We start from the raw sequence: 21976 nt of genomic DNA, 5'->3' as shown, positions 1-21976 counted from the left end.
TGTAATGCTTAGCAGGACAGGAGAATTGGGCAGTTCATGAGCGCATCAAGAGAACATCCCTGGTCATCCCTACTGCCTCTGATCTGGCGGACTCACTAAACACAAATGCTTCGCTTGTAAATGATGTCAGTGTTGAGTGTTCCCCTGGCTATTCGTAAATAACAACAACAAAAAAAAACAGAACTTTTCAACTACATACTATTTTTTAGCTACTTAGCATGTTGGCTAACCCTTCCCCTGACCCTACCCTTAACCCTTTTATCAAATCTTTCCCCGAACCTTAAGTCAAACCCTAATGCCTAGCTAACATTAGCCAGCAAGCTAACTTTAGTCACCTAGCTTTAGTTCGTAACATATAATAGGTTTTGCAAATCCGTAATATGTAGTACGTTCGAAAATTCTTAATGGATTGTACCTTTTTGCTAATTCGTAACATATAATACGAATTGTAATTGGTGACATATCATACAAAATGGGTGATGGAGAACCACAAATTAATACATAACATACGAAACTTAACATATCATACTAAATGGAGTGTTTCAGATTTACGTACATAATATTACGAAATGCTCTGAGACCAGGTTGCTCAAAACAAATCCATTCAGCCACCTTGCCTAAGTCAGCTCAATTAGCTTCACATTGTCAAAACAGGACAAAATACAGTACAAGAAAAACATTCCATCTTTGGTTTAATTTCATCTCCCGCGTACCATTGATTCACAAAGTAGATGATAGTTACAAAAGGAATGTTATTACATAAAACCAATAATGCATTTACTTTCAGTGACAGTTCATACGACGCCACTGAATACTGTACAGGTGATACTTTCACCTCCATAAAAGTCGCTATTGACACCAATCAAACTCCTGCATTTTATATTGATACAAGCACTGTCAAACCACGAGAGGGGGAAGATAAGACAACAACATGACAAACTAACAATGCTAATTAAAAAATATAAACAGTTAGAAATGTGAGAAATTTGTTTTGAAAAACTGTATGATAATCCAGTGTAAAATGTATATTAAAAATGTATATTTGGCAGAATTCATTAAAATATACTGCCTGTTAATAAAGATTTATTCACAAGAAATATGAAATGTGTCTTGACAAGCAAAATAGTCAGAAACATTCTGATAATAGAATGTTTCTGTCATTGCAGCAAATGAGTCATTACCAACACTCCAAAAAAATAAACATCGAGGAAGTGTCCAGAGGGAATATAGTGAGTTTCTCTCTTCCTCTCTCCCCACAGGCTGTAATAGTAAAGTGTCTGGTCAAAACACTCAACAAGTAGCCTCACTGTAAGACCCACCTTCCAGCCCCTTGTTAAAAACACCTCAAATGAGAACCAACCGTGCGTTTCCAGACCTCTGACTCTGTTATAATAAGAATAACACCTCGCTAGTCACAACTTTCCTGGCAAAGAACAGACCCTCCTCTGTACAGCTTCTATTTTTCCTCGCTCCCTCCTCCGTCCCCTCCTCCGTCCCCTCCTCCATTCCCTCCTCCTTCTCTTAATAATCCCGTTCTGCTACTTGGTTGATTGATGTGAGCTGTACCGTGATCAAACTATTCCACACACCCCGCTCCTCACAAGTCCGCATGTGGAAATTAGTCTTTCCTGACATTTTACATCATAAGAAACACTGTGAAGTTACCGTGTCTGTTAAGAGTTTATAGTCCAGGGATTCTATATTCCCCTTTAGTCAGCGCTGGTGCTCACAGCACACGTACATACGTGACCCGTGAGTCCGTGCCCAGGTGGTTTTTGGCAAGGCACTTGTAGGTGCCAGAATCTGCTGTGGTGGGTCTCTGGATGATCAGCGTGCCCTGAGGGTGGAGCAGCTCGCTGCCCGTGGGCCGCCCTTTTCCCGCCGTGGAGAGCACAGAGCGGTCAGGCAGCTCCCAGGTAATCTCTGGCTTTGGGATCCCGATGGCAGCACAGTTGAGCTGTATGGGCGCCGCCGCCATCGCTGTCACGGTGGGAGGGGGTCCCGTGGAGATGCGGGGAGGGTAGGCGATGATGATGACTGGCACTGTGAGAACAGCCTCGCCAGCGTCGTTCGACGCCCGACACACATAGTTTCCCCGATCGTGGAGGGTGGTGTCCTTGACAACCAGGGTCCCATTCTCCATCAGCTGGTGGCGCCCATGGACCTGCGGTCTGGCCAAGGTGTGGCCTCCAGGGATGGTCCAGTATATCCGGGGTCTGGGGCTGCCATCAGCCAGGCAGTGAAGGAACAGAGGGTCCCCAGACACACTGCGTATGATCCCTCTGGGCCTGGTGAGGATTAATGGCTTCTGGCCCACCTCCAGAACTATCAGCTTCTCAATGTAGCCCACTGAGTTCTTTGCGGCACAGCGGTACTTCCCAGCGTCCTCCTTGCTGGGGTTGTAGATGACGAAGGTTCCGTCGTTGCCTAGGTGTTGGCGTGAGCCCCGGTTGGAGCCCCCGGTGAAGCGGGTTCCGTTAGGTAGCAGCCAGATGATCTCTGGTGTTGGGTGACCATATGCAGAACAGTTCATGACTGTGGTCTTCCCCATACGGGTCATTACTCTCTCGTTGAAGGGGTTCTTGAAGATAGGCCTTCGGAGCATGTCAGTGACCTCCAGATGTACCACCATCACTGCCTCTCCGCCGTCATTCCTCGCCATGCAGACGAACTCCGCCATGTCCGTCGGACGGACGTTCCGGAACTCGAGAGTTCCATTGTGATGGACGTTGATCCTGCTGCCGAAGTACGGAGCGTTCAGGAAGATGTTATCCGGCATGATCCAGGTGATCTTGGGAAGCGGGTCTCCAGTGGCCTTGCAGTCTATGAACTTCCTGGAGTATTTGGTGGCCGTGTCTTTCACTACGATCCTGTTCTGGGAGTTGCCGTTGATCACCGGAGGGTTGCCATCGATATCTATCTTGTAAACTTTGCTGTCATCCCCGGCGGTGTTGCGAGCCATGCACACGTACTCCCCAGCATCCACCAGCTTAACATCCTGGATGTCTAGGGAGCCGTTGATGTGCATCAGATAGCGTTCGTTGGAGGCTGCAATCATGTCGTTAGTAGGGAGCATCCACAGGATTTTGGGCTTGGGCTCGCCCGTAGCTTCGCAGTCAAAGCGGATTTTGCCTCCAGGCTTCACCTGGGCGTAGGTCCGGCTGGGCGTACGTATCCGTGGCGCTGCCGTCACCACGGTGATGTGGACGTGCATCTCATCCTTGCCCAACTGGTTCTCGGCGTAGCATGTGTAGTCTCCCTCTTCCGCCATGCCCACCTATAGACAGACACAACACCAGCAGTTCAGAGTCAAAGGACTACATCTAGTCACATTGAGTTGACCAATGAATACTGCCCATTATTTCTATAGAGTAGCAGGCCAATGTAAGATTGCACACCTGATTAAGATAGAGTGTGCCATTTTCAAACAGGATGTATCGCCGTACGCGTCCCCCTCCACTGCTGCTGTCTGACTGCAGGGCGCTGTTGACCATGGTGCCGTCCGGCAGGCCCCAGGAGATCTCTGGCTCCGGGGTTCCAGATGCCTTACAGTCCACCTTCAGGTCGTTGCCGTAGGGGACCTGCTTCTTGCCGTACATCTTGGGCTCGATCTTGGCTGGCTTCATGGACACAGTGACCTTCATGAGCTGGAGGTCGTCTCCCACCTTGCTGCGCGCCACACACAGGTAGTCCCCGGCATCCTTGTCACTCACAGAGTCCATGACCAAGGTGCCGTTGTCCAGGACCTGGATTCGGTTTCCCATCCTGATAAAGAGATAAAAAAAAAGAGTTATTGTCGTCATTTGAAGATACCGACACATAACCGATAAAGCAGTGGAAAGAAACAATGCCATTTTTTTTTTTTTACATATAATATCGTTTCGATTTTCAACGCTTTAAAAAATGTTCAAAGATTACATTTCTTATGTTTAATTTTACAATAACATGTTCCATGTTAAAACATTATGCAGATGTACAATAGGCCATGTAGGGTTTAGACTACTGGGGAATATATTTTCTGTTTTAATTGGAACACGTGATGACAAGCAAGTAGTCTTGTCATCACGTGAACAGCGTCTAATGACTTCTCCTCCTGCTTGGTACTTCCATCCATCTCCATTTACAAAACAAACATACGTTGAATGGTGTGCCTGCTACACCCCACAGACTGTCCACTAGGTAGGGCCCGTGCTCATGGAACTGACACACAGAGACAGGGGGATGGAGGGACAGAGTGATGCCATTCTTACAGGGCCAGACAGGCTTACAGCAGATCAGCACATGTGTATTTCACCTGGGTCTGTCTTTTCTCAAGGCCGTTGGCAATGACTCACAATAATGGTTTGTTCCGAATCCTACTACAGTTGCAGACAGTAATAAAGCACTAATAGAAAACTTGTCAGGGTTGCCAAGACAGCCACCATAACAGTTTAAATCAAACAAGAAACTCAGGGAGGAGGAAAGCATTCCACTAAGTGTCATTATTTACAAAATACTGCTAATGAAATGGGTGGGAAAGAATGATTCAATGAACTGACCAGTGAATCAAACCATTTAGCTAATGAAATAGGTGGGAAAGAATGATTCAATGAACTGACCAGTGAATCAAACCATTCAGCTAATGAAATAGGTGGGAAAGAATGATTCAATGAACTGACCAGTGAATCAAACCATTTAGCTAATGAAATAGATGGGATAGAATGATTCAATGGACTGAACAATGAATCAAACCATTCAGCTAATGAAATAGGGGGGGGGGGGGGGGCAACGATTCAACGAACTGACCGGTGAATCAAACCATTTCGCTAATTAAATAGGGGGGGGGGGGGGGTAAATAATTATTCAATGAAATGACCAGTGAATCAAACCATTTAGCTAATGAAGTAGGGGGGATAACAATTCAATGAACTGACCAGTGAATCAAACCATTTAGCTTATAAAATAGGGGGGGGGGGGGGGGGGGGGTGACGATTAAATGAACTGACCAGTGAATGAAACCATTTAGCTAATGAAATAGGAGGTGGTGGGGGGAATAACGATTCAATGACCAGTGAATCAAACCATTATAAAATGCCTTTTTTTTTACTGTTAGATTCACAAAAGAAGTGTTGTGGGGTATATTTTGGGTCAATGTTCTACATAAGTCTCTGTCACGAAATATGTACAAGCTCTATTTTCAGTGGTTGCATGCAGAGAGGATACATGGCAGAATGTCAACTACATTATTAGGAGCAATATAAAGTCCTCCACCAGCATGCCAATGTTCTTCTGGTTCTCTCAAGTTCCTCTTTAAAGAACTCTGACTGGGTCCTTGCTCAAATAAAATAAAACTTGTTCACGTTGATATCCAGTCTAAATGCCGTCGTCTTCGCTTGTTATTTTGGAAAATAACCCCCTCAGTTATTCTGGTCTCAGGTTTTCACCGGCTTTTAAGAACCACTGCTAATGGAGAAAACATTAAGAGGCTGACGAAGGTCATTCAACCGGGTCATGTTCATTGGGTTTAACAGCATGCTAAGGCTTGTCATGAGATGATATGTTATGGGCTCAGTGGAAGGCAACAGTGTACCTTGTTGTCCTTGGAGAGATCCCTGCTCATTAATTAACATGCAGCTGTAGATCAGATGTTTAGTTCATGCTAATGATCATTAGCGGTGTCGTCTGAATGTCAATACAAAGGAAACCATTTCCTGGATAGGTCCAAACATGTAAGCCCGCTTGCGTGACTGTTGAACTGTTGGTACTGAAACGAATAAAAAAAATTGCCTGTATAAATTGAAATATTATTGTCACCACAACATCAGTCTTAGAGGACATGAACACTGGCACGCTATTCTTTTGAAAACAAAGTCCACTGTTAATTATAAACACACTCAGACAAAAGCGAGCCAAACATCCTTTTCCTTCCAATTGATACTTTAGATTTTCAGATCTAAAGGACTTTCACATGCAGCTCCAGTTTCTTCTAGATTACATTAATCATGATAATACCCTGTCCGTTGAGCTATCGGATCGGTTATACCTTAAATCCACACGCTCAAGGAGCTCAAGCATCTTATTTACCTTCTCTCCTGATGTTAAACACAAGGGGATCGACTAATCTGACTAATATAGAAACATTAAACACCATTATTCCCTATGTGAGGGGTAGCACCCTGAGGGGCAATGCAGGAAGCTGAAAATGAGGGGAAAATGGAAACCGTAAACCAGAAGTTTCAAATGAAAACAGAGATACTGTACAGTGTAACAGAGCAGTCTTTACATGATGTGTTTCAGTCTGTCTTCATTTTCTCTGTTTTCCTTCCACGTTTCTGTACATTTTCAAACTTCAGGGTTTTAGGTGCTGAGTGCTAACTCAACCTTATACTGGAGAGGCACAATACCTCTCGCTGGAGAACCCCAGTCGAAGCTCTCTGCACTGGAAACACAAGTAAATCATTTGGGGAGAAGTTACAATAATATCTATTTTGGTGTTTTTAAACAGCTGTGTTGTAGCACAGAAAACCTGGATACCTTTCAGTGTGTGTGCATGTTTATCTGCTGGCGTGCGATTGTGCCTGTGTACGTCTCAGGATAGTCTGTGTGATTACGTGTGTAATACAGACTAAGTAATTATTACCTGTGCCACTGGTCCACCACAGCCTTGGACGGTAGTCTCCAGATGATCCTGGGTTTGGGGTCCCCGGTGGCTGAGCAGTTCAGCCTCAGCTGGTCCCCATACGCCAGCTCTGTCCTGCGGTGTGACGCCTCCACGATCTCAGGAGCCATCTCCTTCTTCTTCTCCACAGTGAGCGTCACCACCCTGCGCTCCGACCCTGTAGAGCTGGTGACGATGCACTCGTACTTTCCACTGTCCGTGGCGGCCGTATTGGTCAGGTGGAGCGTCCCGTTAGTGGACACAGACACCCTGGGGTCCACAGAGGGCTTCAGGGGCCGCACTGCCGTTCCATCATAGAGGACCCAGTGCACGGTGGGCTGGGGGCTGCCCTGAGCGGTACAGGGTAACCACAGGCTCTGACCCACACCGGTCTGGACCTGCTGTCGTTTGGCCTCCAGGATACCAGGAGGTGCTGCCACCACCTGCAGTCTGACAGTGGCAGTGTCGGCTCCTGCTGGGTTACTGGCGATGCACTTGTAGTGGCCCCGGTCAAACACAGACACCTGCTTGATGAGCAGAGTGCCCTCTGGGGTCACTGACACTCTGGGGTCCGAGTTGTGGCCCCTGACTTGGGTGCGGTTGGCCAGGATCCAGGAGACCAGAGGGGTGGGGCGGCCCTCCACCTTGCACTTCATCTCCACTGTCTTCCCAGAGTGGGATTTGATCTCCCGTACCTTGGGCTCCAGGATGCGTGAGGGGTAGGCCACTACGGACAGGGTGACCAGGAGCTTGTCCGACCCCTGATCGTTCTCAGCCAGGCAGAGGTATTGACCACGGTCTTTGATGTTTGCGTTCTGGATGGATAGAGTGCCGTTCGGGAACACTTCAAACTTGCTCATCTTGCCGTTGATGGTCATTGTGCTTCCTGAAAGGGAGCGAGAGAGGGAGGAAGAGGGACAATGGTATAGAGAGGAAGAGAGTTGGAAAAAGAGAGAGATGGAGAAAAAGAGAGATATGGGGAGAAAAAGAGATGAGAGAGAGATATGGAGAGAAAGATGAGCGAGAGGAATAGAGAGAGAGAGAGAGAGAGAGAGAGATGGAAAAAGAGAAAGATGGAAAGAGAGAGAGATATGGGAGAAATAGAGATGGAGAGAGATATGGAGAGAGAGAGAGAAAGAGATGGAAAGAGATGGCGGGAGCGAGAGAGAATATATAAATGAACATACATTATAGCTTCATTCCAAAGTAGCTTTATAACATTCTTAATATCTATATCCTGTTATTTTCCATACCAGTGCTTGAAGAGAAGCGTTTCCAGCTGATAGTGGGTTCAGGGCTGCCCGCGGCCTCACAGGGCAGGAAGGCGTCTGAGTTGGACAGGACAGTGAAGCTGGCAGCGTTGCCTCCCACGATCCTGGGCTTGGTGAGCATGTCCTTGGTGGACCGCTCAAAGCCCACAATGTTAGCTGTTGTCGTATCATAGCCGGTGATGTGGGTATAGGCGTTGGAGATGGCATCGTCTATGTCCTTGCTGCTATAGGGGGCTTTGGCGTGCCCCTGCTCTGCTTCCAGAATAGTCAGTGTGTCAAAGGTCAGGGTCTTGTCTGGGCCACTGCTGGCCCTGTTACTGGACACCTTGGGCCTGGTTCTCCTGATCATGGGTCTCTGTGTGATTTGGTAACGGCTGTCTCTCCCTGACGGGAGCTTGATGTTAGTGTTCACTCTGATGGGGTCAATGTTAGTCTGGACGCGCGTTGATGATGTAGTGTAAGGCCTTGAGGTGGTGGTTGGATAAGTTGTGGTAGAGGTCATTCTGGGCCTGGTGGTGAAAGTGTAGGCTCGTGGACGGTTAGTGGAGGACTTCATCTCATCTGTCCAGTTCTCATTATCGTATGAGTCGGAGTCTGTGGTGGTTTCTCCCACGGAGGTCATGTCAGTGGACACAGTCACTGCAGACCTATCTGATTCTCTGGACGGCTTGTACAGGGGGTTGGAGACCGAGACGGTATGTTTGGGATATGTGATGGTCTCCACGGTGGTTTCCATGGTAGTTTCTGTGGGATATGTGGTGGTCTCCATGGTGGTCTCCATACTGGTTTCTGTGGAATATGTGGTGGTCTCCATGGTGGTTTCCATACTGGTTTCTATGGGATATGTGGTGGTTTCCATTATGGTTTCTGTGGGAGATGTGGTGGTCTCCATGGTGGTCTCCATGGTGGTCTCCATGGTGGTTTCTGTGGGATATGTGGTGGTCTCCATGGTGGTCTCCATGGTAGTTTCTGTGGGAGATGTGGTGGTCTCCATGGTGGTCTCCATGGTGGTTTCTAAGGGATATGTGTTGGTCTCCATTGTGGTCTCCATGGTGGTTTCTGTGGGATATGTGGTGGTCTCCATGGTGGTTTCTGTGGGATATGTGGTGGTCTCCATGGTGGTTTCCATAGTGGCTTCTACGGGATATGTGGTGGTCTCCATGGTGATTTCTATGGGATATGTGGTGGTCTCCATGGTGGTCTCCATGGTGGTTTCCATGGTGGTTTCTGTGGGATATGTGGTGGTCTCCATGGTGGTCTCCATGGTGGTTGAAGGCTCTGTTGATTCTATGGTGGTGCTGAGGGCTTCCGTAGTTGTTAAGTTTTTTTTTAAAGGCCTCCTGCCCCTGAAAGGCCTCCTGCCCCCTAACCCTCCATTTGGCCTCCGGTTTCCCCCAAATCTACGGAATAGGTACCCCCCTGACCCGCCATTTGGTCTCCGGTTTCCCCCAAATCTACGGGATAGGTACCCCGCTGACCCTCCAGATTCAGACACAGAGGACGAGGCCTCATCTGTGTCTTCTCTTGGGGCAGGTGGGGAGGCGATGGTCAGGGTGTCTGGGGAAGACTCTGTGGTGGGGGAGTACCTGCAGTGCCAGGCTGGGGTTGTAGTTCCACGGCTAGTGCCAGGCTGAGGTGTGGTCGAGGCCTCAGAGTCAGGCAATGAATCTCCATAGTCATCGTCTGATGAGATTTCTGGGGTCTCTCTGTGTTTACCTGCTCTAGACGGTGACTCGGTCACAGGTTCAGCCAGAGACCGCTGGGTGGGAAGTGCGTTTGTGGTTGTAGTTGTGGGGGTGGTTGGTTGGACTATTGTTGAGCCCTCTGGGGTGGTTGAGGGCCTGGCTGGTTTACGTAGTCTGTTGACTATTTCCCTCTGCCTGTCCCTGTTCCCAAACAGCTTGCCCCAGATGATCTTACCACGGACGATCTTGGAGGCAATTGTGGTTGTGATGGTGGAGGTTGTTGGTTCATCTGTTGTGCTCGTCATAGGGTTGTGTGTTGGGTCAAACTCTGGGGCATTAGTGGAGGTCATGTAGCTGCTGGATACCTCACCTCTGGACTGAGAGTGAGAGGAAGTGGGCTGGGTGGTGGAGTGGGACTGAGAGTGAGTGGAGGTGGGCTGGGTGGTGGTGGGGGACTGAGAGTGAGTAGAGGTGGGCTGGGTGGTGGTGGGGGACTGAGAGTGAGTGGAGGTGGGCTGGGTGGTTGTGGTGGGGGATTCTGTTGAGTATGTGGTGGTCGGTCTCTCTGTTCTTCCTAGAGAGGAGCTAGGGACGTTGGGAGTTTTAGGAGATGTTGTTGGTGTGACGACCCGCTGACCACCTATCTTCTTCTCATCTTCATCACAGTCGCAGTCTGAAAAAGCAACAACAATAACAATCATAATCAGCATCACCATCATCATCATGGCTATCATCATCATCAGCATCATGGCTATCATCACTATCATCATCATCATGGCTATCATCCTCATCAACATCATCATCATCATCATGGCTATCATCGCCATCATCATCAGCATCATCATCATCATGGCTATCATCACCATCATCATCATGGTTATCATCATCATCCTCATCATGGCTATCATCATCATCAGCATCATGGCTATCATCACTATCATCATCATCATGGTTATCATCACTATCATCATCATCATCATGGCTATCATCATCATCATCATCATGGCTATCATCACCATCATCATCATCATCATCATCATCATGGCTATCATCACCATCATCATCATCATCATCATCATGGCTATCCTCATCACCATCATCATCTTTTGGCTCTTCCTCATGGCTCAAGTCTCAACAAAGATAATGTCAACATCAAAGACAAGAAACTACAGTACATATTTCAACAACATGACATAACTTACCCGTGGTCAGCTCCATAGTGTAGGGTACTGTGCTGCTGCCCTGCTTCTTCACAATGTTAGGCTGTTTGAGTTTGTTCAGGATGGACTGGATGTCTGTGATCCGGTTGGGCTTGATGAACCTCCTCCTGCCAGGGAAGTTCCTCCTCCGGCCCCCTCCTCTTCCTCCTCCTCTGCCCTTCATAGGAGGGATGATATGGATCTGCTGGCGGGAGATGATGGTGGAGCCTGCAGGCAGACGGGGGGACTTGATCTTCTGGGTGGTGTGGAAGGTGATCTCATCCTGCTCTCTCTCTGTGGTGGTGACTGCGGTGAAGGTGGTCTGGCTGTCTGGGTCAGTGGCTGTGTGGATCTCAGGCTCTCTGTTGGGTGATCTGGGACTGTCCATCATGGGGGTGACATTGGGGTCGGTGAGGAGCGATAGCGCCGCCCCGGTGGAGGTATCTGGTTCTGCAGGTGTTTCTCTGGAGAACAGGATCTGTGTCTCGTCTGTGGTGTTGGTCACGGCGAGGAGGAGCGTGACGGGTTGTCTCAGAGGTACTGTCGTGTTCCTCTCCAAAGAGTACGACTCACCACTAGACCCACTAATTCTGGGGCTGTATTGAAAGACGGCCTCACCTTGAGTTTCATTGATACTTCCTGTGCTGTGGCTGCTGTGGGTGAATGTGGACTCGATGGGTGTGGCGTCTGACCGGGTGTATGAATCTGTCGTCACTGTTGTCACTCTGTCAGTATTTTCTGTTGTTACAGTGAAACTAGTCCGACTGTCATTTGGGATCTCCATGGTTCTCATGACACTGGTTTCACTGTTGTCGGTGGTTGCCATGACATTATTCTGATTGTTTAAAATCTCTATGCTTGCAGTTACACCCATCATACTTTCATCTGGAGAATCTGTGGTTGGCATGACGCTGCTTGGTAAAACAATGAGTCCGTCTTCATGAGACAGACCCTCCCCAGATCCAGCATCCCGGTCCCCAGACATGTCAGGCTCTGAATCTCCTTTTTCTTTCACACTCTTTGTCTTTGTTGTTGAACCACCTTGGGCCTTCTTCATGAACTCTGCAAATCTCTGGAGGTCTACTTTCCTGGAGGCTTGATCAAATACCCTCCTGTTGCTCCATATGCGCCTGCTGCTGGCTGGGCTCCTCCTTCTCCCCCAAGAGCCCGCTGATCCTCTGCCCTGAGAGGAAGACCTAAGTCTGGGGTAGGGCCTGTCTGATGTGATGGTCCTGGACTCTTGGATAGTTCTGTCAGAGGGGCTGGAGGAAGGGACCTCACTGTGGGAATCCTCCCTCTCCTCTATGGCCCTGTCAACCTCAAACAAAGCCTCCGCCCCTGACCCCTCTCTATCCACCACTGTCACCTTCCTGGACCCCTCCCCAGTGACTGTCACTTGGGACGTCAACAGGTCCACCCCCAGGTAGTTAGCATTGAGACACCTGTAAAATCCCCGGTCTCTGGAGGTCAGATCTTTTATTCCTAGAGTCCCATTCCTATAGAGCTTCCTGTTCCCATAGGATTTATCCAGCACTGTGTGGTCAGGTAGAATCCACTGGACCGAGGCATCAGGGTTGCCTGTGGACCCACAGTCTAGAACCAGGCTCTGGCCCAGTGGCCGTGAGAGCTTGACCCCGTTGACCTCCTCCTCCTCCACATCGGGAGACAGCACGGTGACCCGGAAGCTGAGCACGTCTGCGTCCAGGTAGTTAGTGGCGATGCAGCGGTAAAGCCCAGTGTCTGAGGTGTCTGTTCCTCTCAGGGTCAGCCTGCCATCAGCGGTGATCACTATCCTGCGGTCTTCGCTGGAGTAGGGTGCCCGCACCTTACTGCCGTCCGATAAGATCCACTCTACAGAGGGTTTTGGTTCCCCAAAGGTCTTGCAGTTGAGCTCCACCACCCCACCTTAAAATCACAACAAGAATCACATCAATATTATTATTATTATTTTTATTTTTTTTAAATCAAATGCACATTGCTATATTGTTGCTCTTGAAAGTATGTTACAGTATATGGGGCGGCAGGGTAGCCTAGTGGTTAGCGCATTGGACTAGTTCAAACCCCCGAGCTGACAAGGTACAAATCTGTCGTTCTGCCCCTGAACAGGCAGTTAACCCACTGTTCCTAGGCCGTCATTGAAAATAAGTATTTGTTCTTAACTGACTTGCCTAGTTAAATAAAGGTAAATAAATAATAAATATATATATTATATGGGCACATTTCTACCCATCCACGACACATTGTGTACTGTAGGACCCCACCTATGAGGACAGAGTGCTCAGTCTGGGTCTGGTTGTCTCGTTTGATGATGGTCCAGCTGTAACGGTCCCTCCTCTGTGACACCTTGTTCTCCACACGCAGGTTGACCACTGACCTGTACTTAATGTGCAAGGTGGAGAATGTGGTCGTAGTGCGGTCCAGCTGAAAGTTGACCTCTCCTTGCATCATCCACGCGGGTGAAGCCTTAATCTCAGCCTCAATGTCTGTGTGGATTTCGTCATGTCCCTCCTTTGGTCTGATCTGGGTGTACTTGTAGATCATGTCTGGGGTCCTGGAGAGCATCAACCCTCTCTCTAGCCTCATGGGAACGTCACTGTACGTAGCCAGGATGCGCCAGAGCTGTTGGATGTGCTCATAGTCAATATTACAAACCAGCCATGTAGAGATGGTGGTGGAGAGCATGGTCACGTTCTTCTCCCCCTCCTCAACCTGGGTTAGAGTCAGGTTCTCCATGGCTGATGGTCTCTGGACTGTGCAGGTAAGGCTAGCGTCATTGTGGAACTGAGCTGTCAGATTCATCTGCAGAGATCCAATGGGAGCGATGAAGTCCCGGGGCGAGACAGGGGTGTAATCCCCCTCGTCCAGGCTGACGTTCCTCTGTTTCAGATGGGGGTGGATCCAGGGCTTGGTACAGGTGAAGGCATCACGGGGAAGCTGGGTTAGGCTCTTGCCTCTAGAGGGAGCGGGGGTCTCACAGATGGGGCAGGCCTGACCTCTGGCAAACTTCCTGTCTCGCTTACATTTCAGCACAGCTGAAAAACAAGTTCATCGTTGAATTTAGATTTACATTTTTATGTCATGATTTAATAATTTCCATGTTTTCACACTCCTTCAAAATGTTGTTTATGATACTATTCTAAATCACAGTTGGTATTAATAAATAATCAATGTCTGGAGATGTATTTACATTTGCTTGTGTCATTATTTGATGAAACAGTGGAGCCTTTGTTCCCACCTTTTAGTCAGTTTAAGTACTATATGTCATGCTGAGATTGAAAAAAGTGAAACAGCTGTGTTTCCAACAATCTGTCCCCAAGAAAGATTTATCTGTCTTCTTTGGACAAGCATGGTTTTCCTGTTGGAGGTTGTCCCACGCAACATCACTTTACTGAATAAATAAACGTTTTTCACTCTGTTTCATGGTATAAATTCATGCATGTAGAGATTCCACCAGATGTACCCTGGTCTTCCCTGGTTTATTCAAATTTATGATAAATTGTTGTGTATAGTAACTGGCAACAGAACTGGGGAGCCTACTCAGTTTAGTGAAACATTCAGATTGTTGCAGACAGAAATGTACTATATCTTTACCTGAATTTCTCTCCGCCCACTCTGGGAACCAAGCCATGCGACAGTCGCAGGACCAGGGGTTGCCGTGGAGATAGACATTCTCCAGCTGAGAGCAGCCAGTGAAGACGTCTTTGGGGAGGCTGGCGAGGAGGTTATCAGACAGGTGGATGTTCCTGACGGAGGACACCTTGAACACTTGGCTGTGCCTCAGCGTGATGAAGGTATCCGGGTGGAGCTGCTGGAGCAGGTTGCCCTCCAGGTGGACCAGCTGTAATGTGGTGAGACCGTAGAACGCCTCCGGGTTGATGAATTCGATGCGGTTGTGGTCCATGTGGAGTCGTACCAGTCCCTCCAGGCCTTGGAAGATGTCCTTGTTGATCTCCTTCACTCTGTTGTAGCTCATCTTCAGGACCTGAAAAAAACTTAAGTTGTAGTCACAAATAGGCCTCTAGAGCGCTGGAGAACGAGCCACTGCTAACTTGTTTGAAACACTTCAATAGAAAAGCAGTGTCATAAAAGCATCTGGCCAGAGATTATTCTGTCTGGGAGCACTTCCAGAAGTCAGCTGTTTACTCTTTCAATAAGAGTAAATTAAAGCAGTTGTTGTAAGGACCGACGCCGGAGATGAGAAGCAGGTATGGGGAGTCAAACATTTAATCCGGAACAGACAGGGAACAAGACAGTAACAGCGTCAGCACATGGGTATATAAGGACAGATGGACATTAATGTAGAAGCAGAGAACAGAGTGGGGGAACCAGACAGATATAGGGAAGGTAATGACAGAGGTGAGTCCAGGCCAATAAATCACTGATGCCCGTGGCAGGAGAAGGGTAGGTGTGCGTAATGACGATGGCAGGAGTGCTGGGGAGCGTGTCCGGGGGGGTTTGGGGAGCGTGTCGCCCTCGAGCACCGGGGGGGGGGGGAGCGTGTCGCCCTCGAGCACCGGGGGGGGGGGGGGGGGGGGGGGAGCGTGTCGCCCTCGAGCACCGGGGGGGGGGGGGAGCGTGTCGCCCTCGAGCACCGGGGGGAGGGAGAGCGTGTCGCCCTCGAGCACCGGGGGGGGGGGGGGGGAGCATGTCGCCCTCGAGCACCGGGTGGGGGGGGGGCGTGTCGCGTCGCCCTCGAGCACCGGGGGGGAGGAGCGTGTCGCCCTCGGGCACCGGGGGGGGGGGGGGGGAGCGTGTCGCCCTCGAGCACCGGGGGGGAGCAGGCGTAACAGTTGTAAAGTGATGCAGTCCAAATCCCCCCTAACCCTAACCCTCAGGGCCTACAAATGGTTCTGGAATATAATATTAACACCACGGACAAAGACTAGTAAAATCTTTTCCCAAGAAGAATTGCACTTTGCGTTGCTGTTTGAAAGATGTTTACTGTAAGGAAGTAACTTGTATGTGTTAAGGTTCTGTAGCTCCACTAGATTGGGAAAAGCCTGCTCATAATTTTGTGTTTGGTTGATGGTGGTGTAAAAACGCTGTCTCAGGCACCGCTCCAGAATCTCCCATAAGTGTTCAGTTGGGCTGAGATCTGGTGATGGAGACAGCCATGTCATATGGTTTATATCAAACCATCCAGTGACCACTTGTACCCTGTGGATGGGGGAATTGTCATCCTATGGGGGCATAACCATGGTAGCCAAACTAAGGGCGAAAATAAAAGACCTGCCTAGCTGTTTTTTATATATACATATATATGATTATTTACAATGACGGCCAAACTTGGACAACGCTGGGCAAATTGTGCGCTGCGCCACTCCCATCATGACCCTAAGCATGATGGGACGATAATTGCTAACTAACTCAGGAACCACACCTGTGTGGAAGCACATGATCTAAAAATACTTTGCATCCTTCATTTACTCAAGTGTTTCCAATATTTTGTCAGTTACCTGTACATCGACAGGTGTTTTATGACAGTGCTTTATGCTTCACCTGTAAGGACTTGAGGTCTTGAAAGGCCCTGTCAGCGATGCTGTGGATGGTGTTGCTGTGGAGCATCAGCAGCTCCAGGTGTTTCAACCCAGACAGATCATTCTCCCTCAATACGGTTATACTGTTATACCTACAGAGAACAGAGTAGGGAAACAATATAGCTGTGAATAATTTACTATTGCTCAAAATATAACTCAAATCTACTGTATGTGCATTAATAAGGGGTAAGAAAACAGACTGGGAGAGGGAAAGATAGCGGGAGGGAGCAAGAAGGAGGGAGAGAGAGCAGAGAGAGAGTAGAGAGAGAGAGAGTCTGACTCTAACCCTAGGTTAATTCTTTCCACAGCCGTCTGGATCTGGCCTGGTATTGCGGTCAGATATCTGAAGGTACAGTGCACTTCGGTGGGAACGTAGCACGCGCACGATTTGGGGCAGCCACTGGTTCCTGGTAGCAGAGTGGCCAAGATAAACACAGCAGTCAGCAGCCACCGCCGCAGGTATGAGGGGACGTCGGCACACACACTCATTCTGGAGAGGGAGAGAGCTTCACACTCAGGAGAGAGAGAGAGATCTGAGAGAGAGAGAAAGAGAGAGAGAGATATAGAGAGAGAGAGATAGAGAGAGATGGAGATGGAGATAGAGACAGAGAGACAGAGAGACAGACAGAGAGAGAGATCGATAGAGAGAGAGACAGAGAGAGACAGAGAGACAGAGAGAGAGAGAGAGAGAGAGAGAGAGAGAGAGACAGAGAGAGAGAGACAGAGAGAGACAGAGAGAGAGAGAGTAAAAAAAGGAGGTAGACAGATTCAGTGTGTGTGTGTGTGTGTGCCTGTGTCTGTGTGTGTGTGTGTGTGTGTGTGTGTGTGTGTGTGTGTGTGTGTGTGTGTGTGTGTGTGTGTGTGTGTGTGTGTGTGCATGGCAAGAACCGAGTTTTAAGTTAGCAAATATAAAGCAAAATCCTAATGAATCAGCAGGAAATGTTTTTATTTTTTAAATATTTTTTTTACATCATATCCACTAAATCAATTTAGATAACATTCTAACTCTCCATACCTTTTTTCTCCAAACTCTCTTCAAGATGAAAGGAACCCGCATGGACCTTCTAAAGGGTTCTGAAAGCAAAGGTTCTATAACACAAAGTAATATCAGTTGAAAAATATTTCCACATTAAAAAAACAAACACATTTCCCAGACAGAGAGAAGTTGTGCCTAAAGCCTACAGCAGTGCAGTAGTCTAATAATTCCGCACCATTCTACAGTTCATTTGGGCTCCTGTCCTGAACCTCATCAACACTTCACCTCTGAGACTCATTTTATGAGTGCATGGTGAGGAAATAACACCTTGCTCCTCAAATGAAATTAGCCTATGCGCTAAACTAGTTTAACCACGCAACATGACTTGACGTTAAAACGTGTTGTTCATTTTCCATGTTTTCAGTTAGTTATTCTTCCCCATTCATAAACATGTTCCAGATGCACACAACAAACTACACACATTTAATATTAACCATGTTCCATAGGGTGTTTATAATTGAAATTCAAACACTGTGTTTATAATGACGCTATAGCCTCATCTGTCATCCAATTACAAGTGCTCCACACTTTACCACACGTACCTGTGTCAATGGAAGGCTAAATGAATCCACATCCTGGAATGATCTCATATGAATCCCTTTTTTAGGTATAGAGTTAGATCCTAGTCGTCAATTGTAGGGGAAATCCTAGAGGTTGCAAGCCATTTCGTTACAAGACTACTCCTGTATGTCTGAGCTGGGAGTGTTGTGAGAATCAAAGGAATGGTCTGAGCGCTAATGTCTAGCTCCCACCCACTCACCCACCTTAGCCTCCTTCATTCCGGGGCGAAGATTCCCCCAGGTACAGATCTAGCATCTGTACCCCCTAGGATCTGTACCCCCCCCCCCCCTAAATTCTGAAATTGTAAAATAATACCCAGTGTCTAGGGGCAACTTTACCCTCTTCCCCTTTGTATTGCTACTGTACCCATAGACTTCCAGTTATTGTGCTAATGCTAGTTATTATTGGCTCGCGAAACTACCACTAACTTCCTTCATACTGCACGCAGAGCCATACAAATGATATTTTATTTGTCACAAGCTTCATAAACAACAGACGTAGGCTAATAGTGAAAGGCTCTTCCCAACAATGCAGAGTTAAAGATAAAGATTCAAAAAGAGCAGCGAGAGAGAGAGAGTGGAGAGAAAGCAGCGAGAGAGAGAGAGCTGAGAGTGAGAGAAAGCAGAGAGAGAGAGAGAGAGTGGAGAGAAAGCAGAGAGAGAGAGAGAGAGTGGAGAGAAAGCAGAGAGAGAGAGAGAGCTGAGAGTGAGAGAAAGCAGAGAGAGAGGGAGAGTGGAGAGAAAGCAGAGAGAGAGAGAGAGAGTGGAGAGAAAGCAGAGAGAGAGAGAGAGAGAGCTGAGAGTGAGAGAAAGCAGAGAGAGAGAGAGCGAGTGGAGAGAAAGCAGAGAGAGAGAGAGAGAGTGGAGAGAAAGCAGAGAGAGAGAGAGAGAGTGGAGAGAAAGCAGAGAGAGAGAGAGAGAGTGGAGAGAAAGCAGAGAGAGAGAGAGAGAGTGGAGAGAAAGCAGAGAGAGAGAGAGAGAGAGTGGAGAGAAAGCAGAGAGAGAGAGAGAGAGCTGAGAGTGAGAGAAAGCAGAGAGAGAGAGAGAGTGGAGAGAAAGCAGAGAGAGAGAGAGAGAGTGGAGAGAAAGCAGAGAGAGAGAGAGAGCTGAGAGTGAGAGAAAGCAGAGAGAGAGAGAGAGTGGAGAGAAAGCAGAGAGAGAGAGAGAGAGTGGAGAGAAAGCAGAGAGAGAGGGAGAGTGGAGAGAAAGCAGAGAGAGAGAGAGAGAGAGTGGAGAGAAAGCAGAGAGAGAGAGAGAGAGCTGAGAGTGAGAGAAAGCAGAGAGAGAGAGAGAGTGGAGAGAAAGCAGAGAGAGAGAGAGAGAGTGGAGAGAAAGCAGAGAGAGAGAGAGAGAGTGGAGAGAAAGCAGAGAGAGAGAGAGAGAGTGGAGAGAAAGCAGAGAGAGAGAGAGAGAGTGGAGAGAAAGCAGAGAGAGAGAGAGAGAGTGGAGAGAAAGCAGAGAGAGAGAGAGAGAGTGGAGAGAAAGGAGAGAGAGAGAGCTGAGAGTGAGAGAAAGCAGAGAGAGAGAGAGAGAGTGGAGAGAAAGCAGAGAGAGAGAGAGAGAGTGGAGAGAAAGCAGAGAGAGAGAGAGAGAGATGAGAGTGAGAGAAAGCAGAGAGAGAGAGAGAGAGTGGAGAGAAAGCAGAGAGAGAGAGAGTGGAGAGAAAGCAGAGAGAGAGAGATAGAGCTGAGAGTGAGAGAAAGCAGAGAGAGAGAGAGAGAGTGGAGAGAAAGCAGAGAGAGAGAGAGAGTGGAGAGAAAGCAGAGAGAGAGAGAGAGAGCTGAGAGTGAGAGAAAGCAGAGAGAGAGAGAGAGTGGAGAGAAAGCAGAGAGAGAGAGAGAGTGGAGAGAAAGCAGAGAGAGAGAGAGAGAGTGGAGAGAAAGCAGAGAGAGAGAGAGTGGAGAGAAAGCAGAGAGAGAGAGAGAGAGTGGAGAGAAAGCAGAGAGAGAGAGAGAGAGTGGAGAGAAAGCAGAGAGAGAGAGAGAGTGGAGAGAAAGCAGAGAGAGAGAGAGAGAGTGGAGAGAAAGCAGAGAGAGAGAGAGAGAGTGGAGAGAAAGCAGAGAGAGAGAGAGAGCTGAGAGTGAGAGAAAGCAGAGAGAGAGAGAGAGAGTGGAGAGAAAGCAGAGAGAGAGAGAGAGTGGAGAGAAAGCAGAGAGAGAGAGAGAGAGCTGAGAGTGAGAGAAAGCAGAGAGAGAGAGAGAGAGTGGAGAGAAAGCAGAGAGAGAGAGAGAGAGCTGAGAGTGAGAGAAAGCAGAGAGAGAGAGAGAGAGTGGAGAGAAAGCAGAGAGAGAGAGAGAGAGCTGAGAGTGAGAGAAAGCAGAGAGAGAGAGAGAGAGCTGAGAGTGAGAGAAAGCAGAGAGAGAGAGAGAGAGTGGAGAGAAAGCAGAGAGAGAGAGAGAGAGTGGAGAGAAAGCAGAGAGAGAGAGAGAGAGCTGAGAGTGAGAGAAAGCAGAGAGAGAGAGAGAGAGTGGAGAGAAAGCAGAGAGAGAGAGAGCTGAGAGTGAGAGAAAGCAGAGAGAGAGAGAGAGACATGAGAGTGAGAGAAAGCGGAGAGAGAGAGAGAGAGCTGAGAGTGAGAGAAAGCGGAGAGAGAGAGAGAGAGCTGAGAGTGAGAGAAAGCGGAGAGTGAGAGATTTGAGAGAAAGGAGAGAGAGAGGAGAAAGAAAGAGATAAAGAGAGAGGGAGACAGCGAGAAAGGGAGAGAGAGAGTGGAGAGAAAGCAGAGAGAGAGAGAGAGCTGAGAGTGAGAGAAAGCGGAGAGTGAGAGATTTGAGAGAAAGGAGAGAGAGAGGAGAAAGAAAGAGATAAAGAGAGAGGGAGACAGCGAGAGAGGGAGAGAGAGAAAGAGAGAGAGAGGGAGATGGAGAGGGAGAGAGATAAATAGAGAGGGAGAAAGAAAGAGAGAGGGAGAAAGAAAGAAAGAGAGAGAGAGAGAAAGAGGGAGAGAGCAGAGAGTGAGAGAATGAGAGAGGAAGAGAGGGAGAGAAATAGTGACAGGAGGAATAAACACATAGTGAATAACATAATGACTAGTAATTGGTCCGGAGCCCATAAGATGGCTCCTATCCATTGCAGCTCCATCTTGAGAAATGGTATGCATGAGTTCACCTGACTCGGGGTAAGTAGAACAAGGACTTGTTTGGCTTCAGTGCTTCTACACCTGCATTGCTTGCTGTTTGGGGTTTTAGGCTGGGTTTCTGTACAGCACTTTGAGATATCAGCTGATGTACGAAGGGCTATATAAATACATTTGATTTGATTTGATTCAGTGATTTTTTTCACCACTAAATCTTGGGACTATATGCGTACAATGAAATAGCAAGGACGATTGGAAATACGTGATAGCTAGGCCTATCTTACAATTGATTACGGCAATGGTGGACCATACTTTCCAGGTCTATGCCCAAACAGTTCGAGCTTCTAATTTTAAAAATGAATCTCTCCAGAAATAAATCTCTCACTGTGGCCGCCTGTTAATTAAAGAGCCCCCTCAGCTCCCAGCTGTGCCCTAGAGACCATATGTGAATTGATTGCCCCCCATCTATCTTCAGAGTTTGTTCTGTTAGGTGACCTAAACTGGGATGTGCTTAACACCCCGGCCGTTCTACACTCTAAGCTAGATGCCCTCAATCTCACACAAATTATCATGTAACCTACCAGGTACAACCCTAAATCCGTAAACATGGGCAACCTCATAGATATTATTTTGACCAACTTGCCCTCGAAATACACCTCTGCTGTTTTCAATCAGGATCTCAGCGATCACTGCCTCATTGCCTGCATCCGCCATGGGTCCGCGGTCAAACGACCACCCCTCATCACTGTCAAACGCTCCCTAAATCACTTCTGCAAACAGGCCTTTCTAATCGACCTGGCCCGGGTATCCTGGAAGGATATTGACCTAATCCCGTCAGTAGAGGATACCTGGTTGTTCTTTAAAAGTAATTTCCTCACCATCTTAAATAAGCATGCCCCTTTCAAAAAATGTAGAACTAAGGACAGATATAGCCCTTGGTTCACTCCATACCCGACTGCCCTCGACCAGCACAAA

The 21976-nt window shown here is 48.0% G+C and overlaps 1 protein-coding gene across 1 annotated transcript; it reads right to left on the bottom strand.

The window, feature by feature from the left end:
• Window positions 1–675: 675 nt before the first annotated feature.
• Window positions 676–18123, bottom strand: LOC110507235 (matrix-remodeling-associated protein 5). The gene is made up of 11 exons (XM_036965239.1): window positions 17908–18123; window positions 17345–17418; window positions 16616–16862; window positions 16292–16421; window positions 14384–14774; window positions 13054–13824; window positions 10796–12697; window positions 7891–10266; window positions 6620–7523; window positions 3399–3765; window positions 676–3277 (listed from the first exon to the last, which is right to left on the bottom strand). The coding sequence occupies exons 3-11, from the start codon at window positions 16816–16818 to the stop codon at window positions 1727–1729; spliced, it is 8595 nt and encodes a 2864-aa protein (XP_036821134.1). The 5' UTR covers window positions 16819–16862; window positions 17345–17418; window positions 17908–18123; the 3' UTR covers window positions 676–1726.
• Window positions 18124–21976: the final 3853 nt, after the last annotated feature.

Source organism: Oncorhynchus mykiss, chromosome 27 (genome assembly GCF_013265735.2).
Source record: "Oncorhynchus mykiss isolate Arlee chromosome 27, USDA_OmykA_1.1, whole genome shotgun sequence".
Lineage (NCBI taxonomy): Eukaryota > Metazoa > Chordata > Actinopteri > Salmoniformes > Salmonidae > Oncorhynchus > Oncorhynchus mykiss.
This window is presented reverse-complemented; position numbering and strand designations above follow the sequence as displayed.